The sequence below is a fragment of the Acomys russatus genome, chromosome 19, assembly GCF_903995435.1.
Source record: "Acomys russatus chromosome 19, mAcoRus1.1, whole genome shotgun sequence".
Lineage (NCBI taxonomy): Eukaryota > Metazoa > Chordata > Mammalia > Rodentia > Muridae > Acomys > Acomys russatus.
Window position 1 is genome coordinate 55,612,495 of NC_067155.1, and position 17,043 is coordinate 55,629,537.

Here is a 17,043-nt window from a genome sequence, read left to right on the forward strand (position 1 = left end):
CTAGAGCAAGGTGCAGGTCCGTTCGCTGCCCAGGCTCCCAAGATACTGGACGTGAACTTTTCTTTCTTATTTTTTAAAAAAATGCTTTTTTAATTTTTTACTCTATGTGTATTGGCCTTTTGCATTTGCCTGAGGGTGTGGGAGCTGCCATGTGAGTACTAGGAATTGAACCTGGAGCCTACTGAAAAAGCAGCCAGTGCTCTTCAGGGCTGAGCCATCTCTCCAGCCCCCAGTGGGCCCTTTGATTACTCTAGGCTCCAGGGTTCTATTAGGCTCTGAAACAGGCCTTCTGGGCCCCTTTGCCCTCCAGTGAGGAGATGGGAAGCCATCCAAGAAGGCCTTATGAGGGGCCCTCAGCCTGTCTCCAAACCAGATTCATTCATTCTAGCACTAATTTGATGCCTGTTGTGTACCAGGTCCTGGCCTAGCCGCTAATGCAAAGATGATAGATTGGAGCCAAGACCCCTAAACACACACTGGGTTCGTGTCTCCCTGCCTGGATCCGTTGCCTCGTGGCGGGCCCAGCCTGAGACTCAGTGACTCGCGTGTCACGGCGGCTGGGCGGATCGGTCTCCTCCCCTTCCTCTACCCGCCCCGCCCTGAGGCCGCCTCCACCCGCGGGATCCCAGCGACGCGTCCAACGCGTCTGCTTGCTTGCCAGGACTGCTGCGTCCTTCTGTCTGTCTGTTAGTCTGTCCCGTGGCGGGCGAGGTCCGGGCTGGGGAGGACCGGTCCCCTCCTTCCTTCCCTCCCTCCCTCCCGGGAGCCGGCAGGGAAGGAGCCAGCGCGGAGATCACGGTAAGCGTGCAGCGCAGGGACCCCACATCCCTGGCTCCAGTGGGCCCACAGATGCCACCGGGCGGGGACAAAACGACCTGCAGCTCTTTTGCCCCTGGGGAGGTGACCCCAGAGGAGACCTGGGTTGCACCTGCACCTGGCACCCTCCACCCATCTCGACATCCCGCATCTTGAACTCGAATCCCTGCATCCCACATCCTTCATTCCGCATCCCCGAATCCTGCATTCCTACATCCCGCGTCCCAGCATCCTACACCGCAGCCCCCGGTAGCATGCGGGCCCGGGGCGGGGGATGAGCTCCAACCGAGCACGGGCCACTGCGGGTGACAGTAGTAGGGTCTGGTACCCGCTCTTCTCCCGGCACCCAGGGACCGCAGGGCTTGGACCCTAGAGCCTCCCTACCGCCCCCCCCCACCGGCGCCCCATTGTTCTCTGCCTCGGCTCCCGGGAGGGGGAGGGGGCTGCTCTCTTCTTAAAGGGCCCTCTCCCCTTCTAGTCGTCTCTGCAGGTCGCGAACACCAGTGGGGTGGGGCGTGCCCACGGCTCCCGCCCCCCAGGGTCTCCCGCCGCAGCTCCGGAGCCGCGATCCACACGCTCCGCCCCCTTCCCTGGGAGATCTGCGACCACTCAGGCCGGCCAGGAGAGGAGATAGGGGTACAGGGGTGCAGGGGTGCTGGAAGCCCCGTCGGGAGGGGCGGACCCGAGGCACCCCGTAGCACGAGATCTGGGACGCAGAGCTGAGCGCGCAGGAAGCAGCAGGCTGGGGCCTCCTGGGTGACAAGGCCCTGCGTGGTGGACAGGAGGAACGGGAGAGAAGCAGAGGAAAGGCCGAACCTAGAGGGGCAAGTGCCTCACTTCTGCACCTGCACCGAGGGGACCAAGGAATTGAGAGCACGTTCCCCACGTAGGACAAACATTGCCTTCAGCGCACCCCTGTGTGCAACAGCTGCGCTCTGCAGGAAGGGGTCCTCGCAGTGTCTGGATGGCCACCCATCCCCCTAACCCAGGCCTCTAGGCCTTGGAGAGGAGCCCAGCTGGAAAAGAGGCCACACTCTTCGCCGCCCGCCCTGGAGAGAGAGGACGAAGCTTCTCCGGTGCTCCCAGGCCCAGGAGGAGCTGGGCCAGCAACAGTGGGGACCTGGCCCCGCAGGCAGCAGCGGCCATGTCACGGCCAGGCCAAGGTGTGATGGTGCCAGTGAACGGGCTGGGCTTCCCGCCGCAGAACGTGGCCCGGGTGGTGGTGTGGGAGTGGCTCAACGAGCATAGCCGCTGGCGACCCTACACGGCCACCGTGTGCCACCACATCGAGAACGTTCTTAAGGAGGATGCCCGGGGCTCTGTGGTCCTGGGTCAGGTGGATGCCCAGCTAGTACCCTATGTCATCGACCTACAATCCATGCATCAGTTCAGGCAAGATACAGGTGAGTAGATCTCCGCGGGCCAGGCCCCCAACTCTCCCAGGGAGGTGGGGGTGGGGCGAAACAATTCCCCCTCCCAGCATCCCTGAAAGGGGAGTCTGCCATTCAGGAGATCCTTCCTCCTTCTCCCACCCCTAGGAAAAAGGACAGTGTGGCCTCCCCACCATGCCCAACACAAGCCACTTCAGGTTAACATGTTGGTTCCAGCCTTGTGTCTTGTATTAGTTGAGGGGGCACGGGGTGGGGGGGGGGTCGCGCCGGGTAGGGAGTGGATAAGCTAATCGCAGCTATGAGCCGGAGTTTCTTCACCTGTAAAATTGATAGACTGCCATCTCTCGGAGCTATGTAAAGATTTCCTTAAGTGAATCCCCCTCCCTCAGCACCGAGCCCCTCAGCACCGAGCACACCCACTTACCAAACTGACAGAAAGTCTTTTTGATTCCTAACGGGCCATTTTACAGGCAAAAGAAACTGAGTCTCCCCGAAACTGAGTGATTTGAACTCAGAGCTGGGATCAAAATCCAGACCTGGGGGTAATGGTACAGATGAGGCGTGGAGGAGTGGTGGTGATGGTATCCATGGTGAGGGTGGGGTCATGATGGAGAGGGAGAGTGCTGACTGTGTGGTAATGAAGTCGATGAGGTGCTGTGGGCTGTGGAATTTTTTTTTGACAGTCTGAAACTGGTGGTTCTGCTGGAAGTAACACTTGTGTTGCGGGGAAGGGGTGCTGGCCATCTTGGTGGCCCTGTGTGGTGTGGGTGGTAGCTGCCAACGGTGGATGGTGGCCATAGGGGCCATATCTGTAGTTAAATAGTAACAGTGAGCTGAAGATGGCCTCTCTCCTCTGTTGGAGATTTGTCACCTCTATGGAGAGTGTCTGCCTCATCACTGGGCGGCCTCTGAGGCGCACATGATGGACAGTACGCAGTGAGGCCCTGCCTGGTGGGAACCAAGGAGCCCTTGATGAGTTTGACCTCGAGGGACAGTGATGGGGGCAGGGGACGCCGCTGTACTTCCCTGGGTGACCACCACGGGCACCAGCTTGGGGACAGAAGAATCTTCACCCCCACCCCCACCCCATGTAGCTTCCTGCCCAGCCTGGAGGCCACTATCCACCTGTAGCTATTTCAACTCACATTAAAGATAAATATACTGGGGCCTGGCATGGTGGCACACGCCTTTAATGCCAGCACTTGGGAGGTAGAGGCAGGTGCATCGTTGTGAGTTCGAGGCCAGCCTAGTCTACAAAGTGAGTCTAGGACAGCCACAGAGAAACCCTGTCTCAAAAACAAACAAACAAAAACAAAACAAAACAAAACCTGGCACTTAGTTGCACATCAATCCCTCAGGAACAACAAGCCAGCCTAGGGAGGGTAGAGTGTGGATCCAGAGCTTCCAGGGCTTACAAGTGGCACCTACATAAGTCCAGACACGCAGAGGGACTGCATCTCCAGTGGCCCGGCAACGTGACATTTCAGTGTGCCTGTTTTCATAGCTTTGGGCATCAGCCTGTCATAAGGACATTTGCTGATCTTCTGGGTCCTGGAGTGCAGCGGGGAGCAAGGTCCGCTAGTGACTGTCCCTGTGTGGTCAAGGAGCAAGCAGGAGGAGGCAGGAGCCTGTGAGCTAGAGATGTGTGGGTACTTGGGAAGACCTGTCAGGATGTGGTATTCTCAGAAGAAGGGAACAGCCAGTGCAAAGGTCCTGGGGTGAGGAGGAACTGCGCGTGCTCAAGTCTACTGAGTTTGGGAGGCAGGGAGGGGGGCACCGATACACCTGAAGGCCCAGATGGTGGGAAGGACTTTGGACTTGATCCTGAGAACTGGAGATTATCCTATAGTTCTTTAGGCTCATTCTCCTAAAGAAAAGGAAGGTGGGCAGGGTCTGAGAGGAGAAGGGGGCGGGGGCGGGATTCCCCTCACCTGCACCTGGTTTAGCTTTCTGTAACTTGGAGGGTGGGGGGTCCTTAAAGTAGAAACAGCCTCTCCTGAGGCCACCAAATTTGCATCTTTACCCATGGTTTTCCTCTGGGGCCTCCTTCAAATTTCAATACCCCTACTTCAGCTCCCAAGGCCCCAGAGTCCCAGGCCTAGTCCAATCTGCTTACTCTCCACAGCAGCTCCGTGCTTCTTCAAATTATGCCTGGCCTGTGAGCGAAAAGGGGGGACTAGGCTTCTGAGTGCTAGCCAAGATCCCCCAGCAAGGTGCAGGGTCTGGAAACCTGTGGGGGATGTAGCGGGGTCTTGGGGGCACGCTAGGATCCTGGGAAGCTTGGGGGACCTGGGGAGGCTGCCTCCTGCAGACAGACAGGCTGGGCTGAGCTGTTTAGGAAAGAACCAAGATGCCTCCAGGTCTTCCTTCCTTTCTGACCAGCTGTGGGGACCAGGCCAGAGGACCGCTCCTCCCTGAGGCCTCAGCTTCCACATTGTGTCACCAGAGAGAATGGAGTCCAACTCACCTCACAGACCAACTCCTAACCCACATCGAACCGGTACCTAGGCACACTGTGGTTGAGAGAGGGGACAGGGAGAGTGAGGGGTAAACCCAAATTCCAGGGGCTGGGAAGTTTGCTCAGTTGATTGCTTGGGCATAGGCAATGTAGTGGTGCCCACCTAACACTCCAGCATAGAGGTGGAGGCAGAGGGGACCAGAAGCTCAGGGTCATCCATGGCTACATAGTGAGTTCAGGACTAACCTGGGACATACGAGGTCTTATCTCAAAAAACTAAACAAAACAAAAACCTGAAAACCCAAAACTCACATACGTGTACCAAAACCACACAGGGCTCCTGTCTAGACTTGTTTGGTATCAAAGCCCCTAGAAGCTTCTAGAAGCTGTGTGTCCTCAGGTGGGGAGATGTGAGCCTGGTTTTGCCTAATGCAAGAGCTGGTGGGCTTTTTAGGCTCCTCAAACCAGACCCTTACACTGAGCTTAAGCACTGCCTAGGACTTATGCAAATGAGCAGCCATGGATGGGTTTGATAAACACTGTGGCCAACAATGACATTTGAATTTTGTGCCAGTTTCACGGCTCATAAAATATTATTTTTTATTAGAACTGTTTGAAAAATGCAAAAGCCACTCTCCACTCTTAACCTCTGCAAGCTGAGAGTAGGTGCGTCGACCCCTGGCTGCCGTTCACCCCACCCCCACCCCCTGCCAAAGCATCTAAAAACTTGCCTGTGGGGGTGTGACAGGGACCAACACCCCAGAACACCCAGCATGATGTAGGCATGCCTCAGGATACGCCAGACAGAGCTCGTGTTCAGTGCAAACACACGCGCGCACAGCCACAGCCTGCTCATCAGCCGCCAGCACACAAATGTCCTGTCTGCCTGCCTGCGTGGCAGCCAGCCAACCTAAGGGAAGGGAAGGGGGCCAGGTGTCAGGCTTGGGGACAAGAGGAGAGGGAGAGAACAGACCTGTCACATGGGGAGAGTTGGGGGGGAAACGACAGGATCACTGTTTACTCAGCTGTCCCAGATGCTTCCACATGGGGGGGTAGGGAGGTTCCCACAGCCTCCCAAGTGGAGGCAGAGGCTACATCCCATGGCTGGGATATTAGATCCCTAACGGTTACACCCCACTGGCTGCTTGCTAGCTTTTCCCTTGCATGTCCACGTGGGTGATGATGCTTATCTTTTCTGCACAGGGGACTTCAACTTTGAACCCAGGACCTCACACACAGTGTGCTACATCGCCAGCCCTCTTAAGTGTTCATTTTGAGACAGGGTCTACCCAGATGGCCTTGAACTTGTGACCTTCCTTCTCAGTCTCTGAGTAGATGGGATGACAGGCCCCAGGCTGGGCTCCCAAAGCTTAACGCTTTGTCTAAAGCCTCCCCACCCCAGATGAACCTAGGTGATTGCAAATGGCCAGGCTCAGAGGGGTTTGGCCAAGTGGGCTCACAGAAACGGAGGAGCCACCAGGATGTGGGGGCTAGGGGCTAGGAATGGCTTCCCTATACACACACACACAACTTCTCTGAAGCCTACAAGCTTTCGAGCCCAGATAGGAAGACTGAGGCCCAGAGAAGACAAGTCAGTTGCCCCAGGATCACACAGCTCAGCAACCCCAGAGCCTTGCTCCAGACCTGCTCTACACAGCTAGAAATCTGGTCCCTGCTGATAGCAGGCTCCATCGTCTCTGTGGCCAGGGAGAGAAGCTATGAAAGAGAATAGAGGGCTCCTATGTGGCAGGTGTCCCCCATCTTCCTCTTTATCCATTCTGTAAAAACAGCTAAGTTCCACTGGCAGCTGTGTCTTAAAATGCAGGCTGTCTCAAGAAACAGGGTTACAGGATTTACACCCCTTCTCTGGGCAGCCAGGACTCTCTCATCCCTCATCCCTCATCCTGCCTTGAGGGGTAGGTCCTGCCTGAGACACTTAGACTGAGGGGACCAGGGAGGAAAGACAGCTGTTGCCACCAAAAATGCTTTCAACATTTACAGTCCAGATGGGGAGACAAAGCCCCAGAGAGGGTGAGCGGCCTGCCCAAGGTCACACAGCTTTTCTCTCCCAAACCAAAACTAGGCTCCTTAAGTCAGATCTCAAGGACAGAGATGAGAGCTGAGTGTCTCTTCTCCCTGTCCCCTGAGAGCTCTGTTGGGCTTGTTGTCAGGGTTTGAACTAAGGCAGGGACATCCAGAATTACCTTGGGGCCTCTAGGGGCTGCGTCCCAGCATACCACACCTCTGGGGCCCTTTCCTAGCAGGTCTAAGGCTTGATGCCAGAGCAAAAACTGGAAGGAGGGTTCTATGAGGTCCAGCTAAGCCATCCACAGCCTAGCTGTGTCCCTGTGTCCCGCGCCCCTGTCACAGGCCACAGTACCTCCCTTGTACTCCCGTTCTTTGGGGTCTGCTGTCTGTTATGCCCACTAGCCACCAACTCTACCATTTATCTATTGGACAGTCACTGGTGCTACCCAGGGCTTGGTACTGGGTTGAGTTCTCAGGGAGGCGGTGTGTGGTTCAGAGAGAAAGACCAAATCAATCAATTTCAGATCTTATCAATCAATATCAAACCCATGCCAGACTCTAGGAGAGATAAAAGCCATCACATCATAGAAATGACTTCTGAGCCTGGTTCTGACACTGAGGCCAACAGAAAGGTGTATGAAAGCACACTTATGCTGGCTGTGTGACTGTGGGCAAGCCATTTCACCTCTCTGGGCCTCCATTTCCTGCAGTAGTCCTTCCCCAGGACGGTTTCTCGGTTTCACAAGAAGCCTGGAGAACACTCTTGTACGTCATTCTTACGGGCGATTAGGTAGAATGACCTAAGTGCCTTCCGATGAGGCCAGGGTGTTCCAAGCAGATGATGTGGGCTCCCGTGGGTGTGCAGGCCTTTGCCAGGGTCAGCCCTGGAGGCACACTCAGGCCTGGGGGCAGAGGGAGGCTATGACAAGCAGGGGAAGGCAAAGGTGGTCCCTTGGGGCCCTTCAGACCTGGCAGATTTGGCTGCCAGCTGCTGCCCTTTAGCGGCCAGGCCCCCAAGGGACCCAGAGCCAGTGTGCTGTACCAGCATCGTTAATCTCAGGGCCTGGGAGGCTGGCGCAGGTGAGCCTGGGTGGGCAGGCTTCTCTACAGTGAGTACAGCTCCCACCCGGGTCCAGGACACAGCCAGAGATGGAGACACAGACGCCGGGGTTGGGGGGTTCAGGGTGCACTGCAGATCCCCTCCCCTCCCCAAGCTTGCTCTGTGATACTTGGATGGCCACATGGTCCTATTTATGTGTCTCCTGCCTTGCTCCCCTCCTCTCTTCTCTGGTGGCAGCTACAGGGTCTATTTGAAAAGTAAGGGAGTACTGAAGGCCCCAGGGGGTGCTGGTCTGATGGAGGAGAAAGTACTACAGAGTAGGTGACATAGAAGGGGTGTGGCTAAGAAGGGGGAGGAGGCCAGGGAGGGGATAAGGCCCTGGTGGAGGAGGATGAGGAGGGTAGAGAAGAGGGTGGGGCTGTCATGGAGATGAGAGTGAGGAGGAGGAGTCACAGTGGAAAGTGGGAGTGGGGCAGTAACATGCCCAAATTCCTCTTCATGCTGGGACCCCGGGGACCTCCCCAATCCCCCTCCACCTTTGTGTCCCTGAACCTCCCGCCTCTTACCTCGCCACTGACACAGTAGTGTCACACCCTGCATTGGCCAGTCCTCCTAGACACTCACCTTGAACTCACTTAGCCTAGGATGCTAGGCAAAGGGACCCCAGACCCAACACAAACACCCTTGGGATCCCATGGGTGAGGGTAGGGCTCCCAGGCTGGACACAGTGAGAGGGGCAAGGCCCACAGTGTCCCCGAGCCTGAGCCTGTTTCCTCATCTGCAGAATGGACCCCAGAAACAGCAGCTTTGGCCAGACTGTTCAGCCTTTACAAATTGGTTCACAGGGGCTGAGGATGTGGCCCAGTTAATGATGTTCCCTGCTATGCCTGAGGCCATGGGTTCGATCCCCAGCCCTGCATGAACTAGGCATGGTGGGGGACAGCTCTAATCCCAGCACTTAGGGAGGCAGAAGGATCAGAAATTCAAGGTTATCCTCAGCTACATAGAGAGCTTGAGACCAGCCTGGGCTTTGTGAGACCCTATCCAAAAAAAAAAAAAAAATCAATAGGAATGATTAATGAGTGCCTACTATTGCAAGTGTTAAGAATGTCACAATCAGGGCTGGAGAGATGGCTCAGTGGTTAAGAGCACCACCTGCTCTTCCAGAGGTCCTGAGTTCAATTCCCAGCAACCACATGGTGGCTCACAACCACCTATAACATGATCTGATTCCTCTTCTGCAGATAAAACACTCGTATACAATATATAAATAAATCTTTAAAAAAAAAAAAAAAAAAGAATGTCACAATCAGCAGAGTGTACACAGAGAGCCTGCCTCTGGGTGCTTTGGTTCTGGTAGGGTCTAGAGGATAGTAGAGGAAGCCAGGTACCAGAGACGTCCAGGACACAGGGCTGCCGATGACCTTGGGGCTGGCTGAGCCTTCTCCAGATCCTGCCCTTGTTCTGCCTCTATGGCAGAAGCCTCTCTGGGCCCCTCCCACAGTCTCTCTGGACCTGGTCCAGGCTGCCACCTCCACCTGCCCAGACAGCAGTGGCACTCAGTGACTGGGATACATGAAAGAGCCTGGCAGGGAGCCCTGAGCTCTAGAACAACGGGCCCAGTCATCATAGATGGCTGCCAAGACAGCCTGCCCACACCTGCAGCCCAATGGCCACCTCTTCCACGGCGACAGCGCCACAGCCCCTGTGCATCTCTGTCCCTCTCTCTTGGGCTCCAATGGGGCCACCAAGTAGCAGAGCTCAGATGAAATTGGAGGGATGCAGGGGTCAGGGGCCTGTTCTTCCTGTCAAGGTGTGAGTGGCCAGGCCCTGGGGAAGAGGCGCCCTGAGTTGAAACTCTGATGAGCTAGCTAGGTGACCTCAGAGGAGTTTTTCTGTCTGGGACTCAGTTTCCCTATCTGTGCAGACGCTGCAAATTCAGCTGCCTAACTGGATAACAGTGTAGGCAAAGACTGGAAAAGCACAGGTCTAAGAGTCTCTTAGCCACCAGCACATGGCACGGAGTAGGTGCTCAATAGATCTTTAAAGGCACTGGGCACAGTATGGCATCTGTGATCTCAGCACTCTGGAGGCAATGGCAGGATTGTTAATTTGTAACCAGCCTAGGCTACTTACTTAGTGAAACCCAATCTCAAAACAAACAGTGGAAAAAACAAGGACAAAACCACTTAAAGTCATGTACACAGGGTGGCCCTGACCTAGCTCGGCTACCTGTTGCCAAGGAAACCAACCCTTGTAGCCATGTCTTTAGATATTTGAGGATCTGGGAACCCAAACTAACATGTCCTTTACCCTCCCCCAACACACACCTTTTTTTTTTTTTTTTTTTTTTTTTTTTTTTTTTTAATTAAAGACAGGATCTATGTAGCCCTGGCTGTCCTGGATAGAACTCATTCTGTAGACCAAGCTGGCCTCAGTCTCACAGAGATCCACCTGCCTCTGACTCCAGAATGCTAGCATTAAAGGCATGCGCTACTACACCTGCCTACGCTCCCAGTTTTTAGATGTTGCTCACGATTTTTCTTATCACAAGCAGTAGCGGAGCAGAAGAAGCCCACACTCATGCCAGTTGAGAGCCTCCGGCCTGGCCGTGGGAATGGTCCACCTAGCATTATTCATATCCCCGTGTTGCATCACTCATGCATTGCATCACTCGTGCATTGCATCACTCGTGCATTGCATCACTCATGCATTGCATCACTCGTGCATTGCATCACTCATGCATTGCATCACTCATTCACTCAGATTCAGCCATCATTTCTACAGTGTTGACCTTGTGCTGCTGCTGCTGCTGCTGCTAAGGTGCAAAAGAGACTGAGAAAACCTGCCCCAACCTTCCAGATAAAGGGTATAGCCAGACTGAAGGGGATGCAGACACCCTGTGAAGGGGATGCAGACACCCTGTCACCTAGCGATCTGCTTTTGGTGCTCTAGAACTCAGAGTGTTAATGGAGCCTGTGGGGGAGTCTTTGATTCTCCTTTGAGATGGTGGAGACGATTTGAGGACAGACTTAAGCCAAGATAGTTATACTCAGCAGGGAGGAAAACTAGGATGGCAGAAAAACATGTCAGACACTCAGGGTTTGGCCGGTGGCAGCCCCCAAGATTACTGTTGTTAAGTAACATCTTCATTTCACAGGCTGGAAGGACACAGCTTGGGGGACTCAGAGGAGGAGGATTCAGAGTCCCTCTGTCTCTTTCCCATCTCCTTCTCATTCTTAGCTGCTGGCATCTCGATCTCAGGGCATGAGAATTGGTGTCAGGGAGGCCTCAGGGTGATGAAGTGCACAGACACACACACACACACACACACACACACACACACACACACACACACTGCAGCAGCCTTGGGGCATCAGTGGTCAAACAGAGTGGAAGAAATCTGGGGGCCCCAAGTCCTCCTTGCCCCACCATCAGCAGCGCATCCCTAGGGAGCCTGGGCAGCCCCATGCCCAAACCATTGATGGGCCAGAGCCAAGCCTGAGAGTCCCACGGGAGCAATCAGAGAGAAACAGGATCTGCAGGTTCATCGATTGTGGCCAGAGCGGGAAGCCCTTGACCCAGAGCCAGCTGTTTCTACCCCAGTCATCCAGTGCAGGGACTGGACTTGTGTATCTTCTTGAAGAGCCTCAGTTTCCCCATTTTTCAGATGGATTCCCCCTGGGAAGACGACGTCAAAAGACCTTACTCGGCACAGGGCTGCCGCTGCTGTTGCTGCAGGAGGCTGCACCAGCCCTGCAGACAGCCTGAGATCCAAAGCTGCAATACTCCTGGCTAGGGTTTTACGTCAGCCTCAGCCATGTCTCTTTCTTGCTATGTAGCCTCTCTGCCTATGTTTCCTCCACGGTGATGGGGACTTGTGAACATACACAGTTAAAGAAGCAGCCACAGAAGGCAGGTGGCCCCAGGCTGGAGTCTCCTGGACCAGGGAACCGCAGATGACCCTGCGTGTGTCCCAGTACTGCCTGGAACCTGTGCATCTTCAGCTGTAGGCAGGGCAGCCGGCTCCATTTCACAGTGTGGCTGAGGATGGGATGGGGGACAAGCCCGCTGCCTGTGTCACTCGTTCCTGGGATCACTAAAGATCCCACAACACCCCTCCCCCTGCCAGAGATGCTCAACCCACTCACTGCCCAACTCCCAGTCTGAGGCTCCCACTTGACAGGACGTCCATGGCTGCCTCCCATGGGCCCTCCTTCCCACCAGGTCTGGATGCCCCTAACTGTGGTCATTTCCTCCAGGAAGCCATCCCCAAAGGGAAGGGCTCCTACTGGGGACTGTTTAGTGCCAGAGGGACAAGTAAGGGTTACTCCCATCCACAAAGTCACCGTTCTGAAGTATTCAAGCTTGGGGGTGAGACACACACACACAAACACATACGTTGTGCCTCTACGTATGTGTTGGCTGGTGGGGTTGTCTGGGTAGGAAAGCATACTGAGGTAGTGAGCTCCCTGTGAGTGGAGGAATTCTAGGTTAGGCTACCACCTGGCTAAGCTGGAGGCCTCAGGAAGCAAGCTTTCCTCTACTCTGTCCTGCTCTCAACTCTCACCCTTCCTTATTTTACCCCTCTAGACCTATCTCCTCAACCATTAAGAGGGACAGGTCTGTGTGGCCTGAGAGGGAAGGGAGGGAGGGAGAGGACAGCAATGAGCCTTCAGGGAACGTACATAGTAGGTGCTCAGCAAAGGGTGTATAATAGGGCGTCTAGTGGTACCAACTGATGCTTTCTGGTGGTGCTGTGCCCCACCCCCCCCCCCCAGCCTCCCTTCTCTCACTGAGTCTCAGGCTCAGCCTCTGGTCCTTCCTGATTCTGCTGGCCAACCGCCAGGCTTCGAGCCTCTCTCTGATCTGGCACATGGTAACTGCCCTTTAGCTCCCAAAGGGATCTTGCTGCCTCTGATAATCTATGAGTGAATGTCTCTGTGTCTCTGTGTCTCTGTGTCTCTGTGTCTATCTGTGTCTCTGTGTCTGTCTCTCTCTTTCTCTGTCGGTCTCTCTGTCTTTCTGTCTCTCTCTCTGTCTCTGTCTGTCTGTGGGTCTCTCTCTGTCTCTCTGTCTCTCTGTCTCTGTCACTCATGTTCCCTACCTTGTCTGACTGTCACCTCCATGCTGTCTCAAGCCCTGCAGCCCCCAGCAGACACTAGCCCTCAGCCCCCCATCAGCTGAGGCAATTTTTCAATATCCATTCTTAACTGGCCAGAGGAGGAAGAAGAAGTGCCCACAAAGGCTGACACACAACACCAGGCCCAGGACAGTCCTCTGGGCCCAGGTACTAACAGCCCTGGGATCCCACTCTGGGTGGTCAGCCCAGGCCTGGAGAGACCTAAGCGGTGGCTCATCTCCCAGGCTCACACACTGGGCATTCAGTCTCCGGCTCATTGTACTGTTCCACAAATCTAGGCCAAGGCCACCATGGAGGAGGCCGGCACGGCTGCCTAGGAAATCTCAAGATCCAAATCCAAGCAAACACTGGGAGCCAGCTGCCTCCCTTCCCCACAACCCCCTGGGCTGAAGGGGTAGATATACCGGCAGGGCAGCAGCGGGTGCAGTGGTGCAGGGTCTGGTAGGGCGGGTACAGCCGCCCTAATTACTCTAGCTCTCCAGGCTCCGATCTGTTCTCAAAAGGACTCCAGGGACACTGCCTTTAATAACTACCACTAAACAGGCAAGAAAATCCATGCCTGGTAAACAGAGCCCCAGGGAGGAGATGCGGGCTGGCCAGCTCCCAGAATCCTTTGCTGCAGAGTAGCCAAGGCAATCTCCAGAGCTCTCTTCTACTGCCCAAGGTCCACCTCCCCCTCTCCCTGTCAGCTCGGATTCTTCCCTCCCCCTCTGTTCCACAGACCTCGGGTTCAACTGCACGTACCTTCCTTTGGGACAGGTTTTGAAACTACTGTGGCACCAATCTGGCCTGAGAAGCCCAGACGTTATCAGCCAGTTCAAGAGAAAAAAGCAGAAATGATTCAGTGACAGTACAAGAGCCACATGCACCAGCTTCTACAACTGAAACTAAGAAGGCCTTGCTGGAAGGGCTGGGCATGCAATGGGATGATTAGGAGTTCACTATGTGGGGACGCTGGAAGTGGGTCATGTGTGTGATAGCAGCCATCTCAGGCAACACTGGATGATCGTTTCTGTATGCTAAGTCAGTCATGTGCTAAGCAGCTGTCATGCCTTCTTTTATTTTGTCCTCCAGAAGTTCTTTGGGCTAGGTGTTGACACCCCCATTTTATATACAAGAACACTGAGGATATGCCAGGTGGTGATGGCACACACCTTTAATCCCAGCATTTGGGAGGCAGAGGCAGGTGGATCTCTTTGAGTTTGAGGCCAGCCTGGTCTACATACAGAGTGAAGTTCCAGGACAGCCAGGGCTACACAGAGAAACCTGTCTTGAAAAACTAAAAAAAAAAACCAAAACAAAAAAACCCCAAAACCCAAAACAACAACAAACACACAAACAGAACACTGAGACTGTGTGAGGAGCCAGGGTTCTCACCAGGCTCTCTAACGGTGGCTTCTTGTCTCACACATTCTGCCCCTGAACCCCCTTTGGCTCAGGACCTAAGGAGCACATGGGGCTCAAGGGGGGGCAATTCCCTTTTGTCCCTCCTGGCCCACCCAAGGGGACACAGCCCCTCACCTTACCACAAAGCTGAAAGTACTTAAGGTTCATCCCTCACAGCTCTTTATTCTGCAGGTGGGGAAACTGAGGCACTGAGGGGGCAAGTCTAGCAAGCAGGAACAAGGGGACAGGATAGAGGCCTTGCTCCCAGCATGGAGAAAACCACAGAAAATGAATATGCGTTCCAATAAAACAAACGGGCATTAGGCCCTGGGGAGTCTTTCTGTGGCTGACTGGGGCATTGTTGCTGCTCAGAGACCTTACTTATTTCTTGACACCCTCCCCCCTGCCTCTCTCCTATGAACAGCTACAGCTCTGTGCCTCAGTTTCCCCAGCCTGTGCTGTTGTCAGGGGCAACCTTGGACACTCTAACAGGCGAGGCGGATGAGTTCTTTGAGACCTGAGTGGCACTAGAGTGAGGGACAGTCAAGACAAGATCTGTAGGTCGGGAGAGGGACCTCCTAGCAAGACACCATGCTGGGTGCCCCCCATCTGGCTGTAGACTCCCAAACCGAGCACCCTGGAAACATCTCATGCTGTGAGGACCTACTGTGTGAAGCTTTGTGCCCAGAGTAGGGGTTGGTGAGCTGGAGGGTTAAGCAGAGCAGCTTCCTGTGCGCCTGAGCTGACAGACGGGGGAGCAGAGGCAGAAGGAAAGGACCTGCCATGGCCAGGTATGAGCAAGTTCTGGGAAGTGGGGTACAACAAGGCAAGGATGGAACCACTCATTAAGAAGCCAGGTGTGGGAGGAAGGGCTTTCCTAAGCAGTGACATCCAAACAAACCTGGATTAAAGGAGTCTGAACATGCCTAAGTCATGATCCATGCAGAGGGAACAGCCAGCGCAAAGGCCCTGGGGCAGCACCAGGTTTGAGATGGCTAGGGAACAGCAGGGAGACCAGGTGACGCCAGGGCCAGGTCCTCATGAGGCCTTCAGCTTCCACAGGTCACTAGGAGCCACCAAGGACTCTGAGCTCCCTGAGGATGAGTGTGATGTGGGCTGGACAGGGTGCCCGGGCTACCACTGTGGGCCAGGCACAGGGGCCCAACGGCGCGGAGCAGCAGGGAACCAGGCAACAGAGTTGTCAAAGAGGCAGCTCAATGGGCACACCTGGGTCTGGGGAAAGATGTGAGGCTAATGGCAGCACATTTGGGAGGTATCAAAGCAGAGGCAGGATTCTCCCCGCACCCCCCCCCCCAGCAGCTCTGCCCACCTGATGAGAAACCAAGGCTGACAGAGGAAGTCACCTGAAGGTGGTTACAGAACTGGATTGTTGTGACACCGGAACTTGAGATGAGAGCTGTCTGCTCCAAATCCCCGGGACCTCATGCACCCTCTTTGAGGAAGGCTACTCTCAAATCCTTGCAGTGGTCTGAGGGACGTGGTGGGCCCGGGAGCTCCCTGTTACTGTCAGGATGAAGGCAGGATATTAATTCTTTGTCTAATTGCCATGATAAAACGCCTGACAAAAAAGCAAAGCTTATTTTGACTCACAATTTGGAGGTACAATCAGTCATGGCAGGAGGAGGTGACGGCAGGAGCCGGAGGTGGCCTCCACAGTCAGGAAGCAGAGAGATAGGAATGCTGCCGTTCAGTCGTTCAGCTTGCTTTCTTCTTATGCAATCTTGGACCCCCCCTCCTGCCCACAGTGATGGTACTGCCCACATCCAAGGTGGGTCTTCCCATTTCAACTAACCCAGTCCAGAAATCCCCTCCCAGACATGGCCAGAGGTTTGGCTTCTAGGTGATGGGTGTTAGGCCCTGTCAGTATTAATTGTTGTCCGGGCCACAGAGGCCTGGGAAGGGACTTCCCACAGCTTTGTAGCAGGTGGCAGCCTTTCCACAGCTGTGTCCTTGCAATCCCAAGAGTTCAGTTACCTGAACTAGGCAACCCAGAGCCAACTAAAGTAACAAGAAGTCTGGCATCAAGCATTGTCAGCCACTGGTCCCCTCAGTTTTCTCAGGAGTGTGGCTCTCGGGCAGAGAGGTAAAGCTTTGGCCAGCGCAAAGAAAAACAAACAAACAAACAAAAAAAAAAAAAAAAAAAAAGGAGGGAAGCCACTGGCAAACTGCAGGCTGGGATATCACAGAGCTGCATGGAGTCTGGGTGCACTCTCCACTCTCACTTGGAACACATATGGGAGGGGAAAGGAAAAGTCAGGGGCGAGAAGGAGAAAGGGTTCTTGTAAGTGTTGACTGTACACAAGAAGGTGTGGTTGAGTGAATGGAGAGATGGCTGAATGAATGAAGTGAGGGTTGAGGGAAGGCGTGAAGGAATGAATGGACCAATGGGAGCATCCAGTGGGCCCCGTGTGAATGAAGAAACCCACAAATGCTCAGGTTGCTGGGCACCCTGGGAGTCTCTGGAGGGAGCTCAGTGGGCACTTGCTCTCTGGGTGGCCACTTTGCTGTTCTCCCTGCTCCTGTTGTAACCAGGACCTTCAGGGTCCATCTTGCCCCTGCAGAGGGTAGGCTGGCTCTCCAGGGCCACCCACCTCTTGCTCTTTTTTACCCTTTGGTTCCCTTTCTGGCCCCTTAGTGCACCTGTTTCCCCATATGTTGACTGGACCTCTGCCGCCTTCTTTCCCAGCCTCCATGCCTTTTAGCATTTAATGGCTTTCATTTATTAGTTAATTGAAGGTCA

General features: G+C 54.7%; 1 protein-coding gene across 1 annotated transcript in view; it reads left to right on the top strand.

Annotated features, from left to right (window-relative positions):
- The first annotated feature begins 614 nt into the window (after nucleotides 1-614).
- Nucleotides 615-17,043, top strand: part of Dtx1 (deltex E3 ubiquitin ligase 1) — a 29,455-nt gene continuing 13,026 nt past the window's right edge. Inside the window, exons 1-2 of the mRNA XM_051161593.1 lie at nucleotides 615-798; nucleotides 1,307-2,219. Of these exons, the coding sequence (XP_051017550.1) occupies nucleotides 1,961-2,219 (259 nt within the window). The 5' untranslated portion in view covers nucleotides 615-798; nucleotides 1,307-1,960. The remainder of the gene's footprint in view (nucleotides 799-1,306; nucleotides 2,220-17,043) is intronic.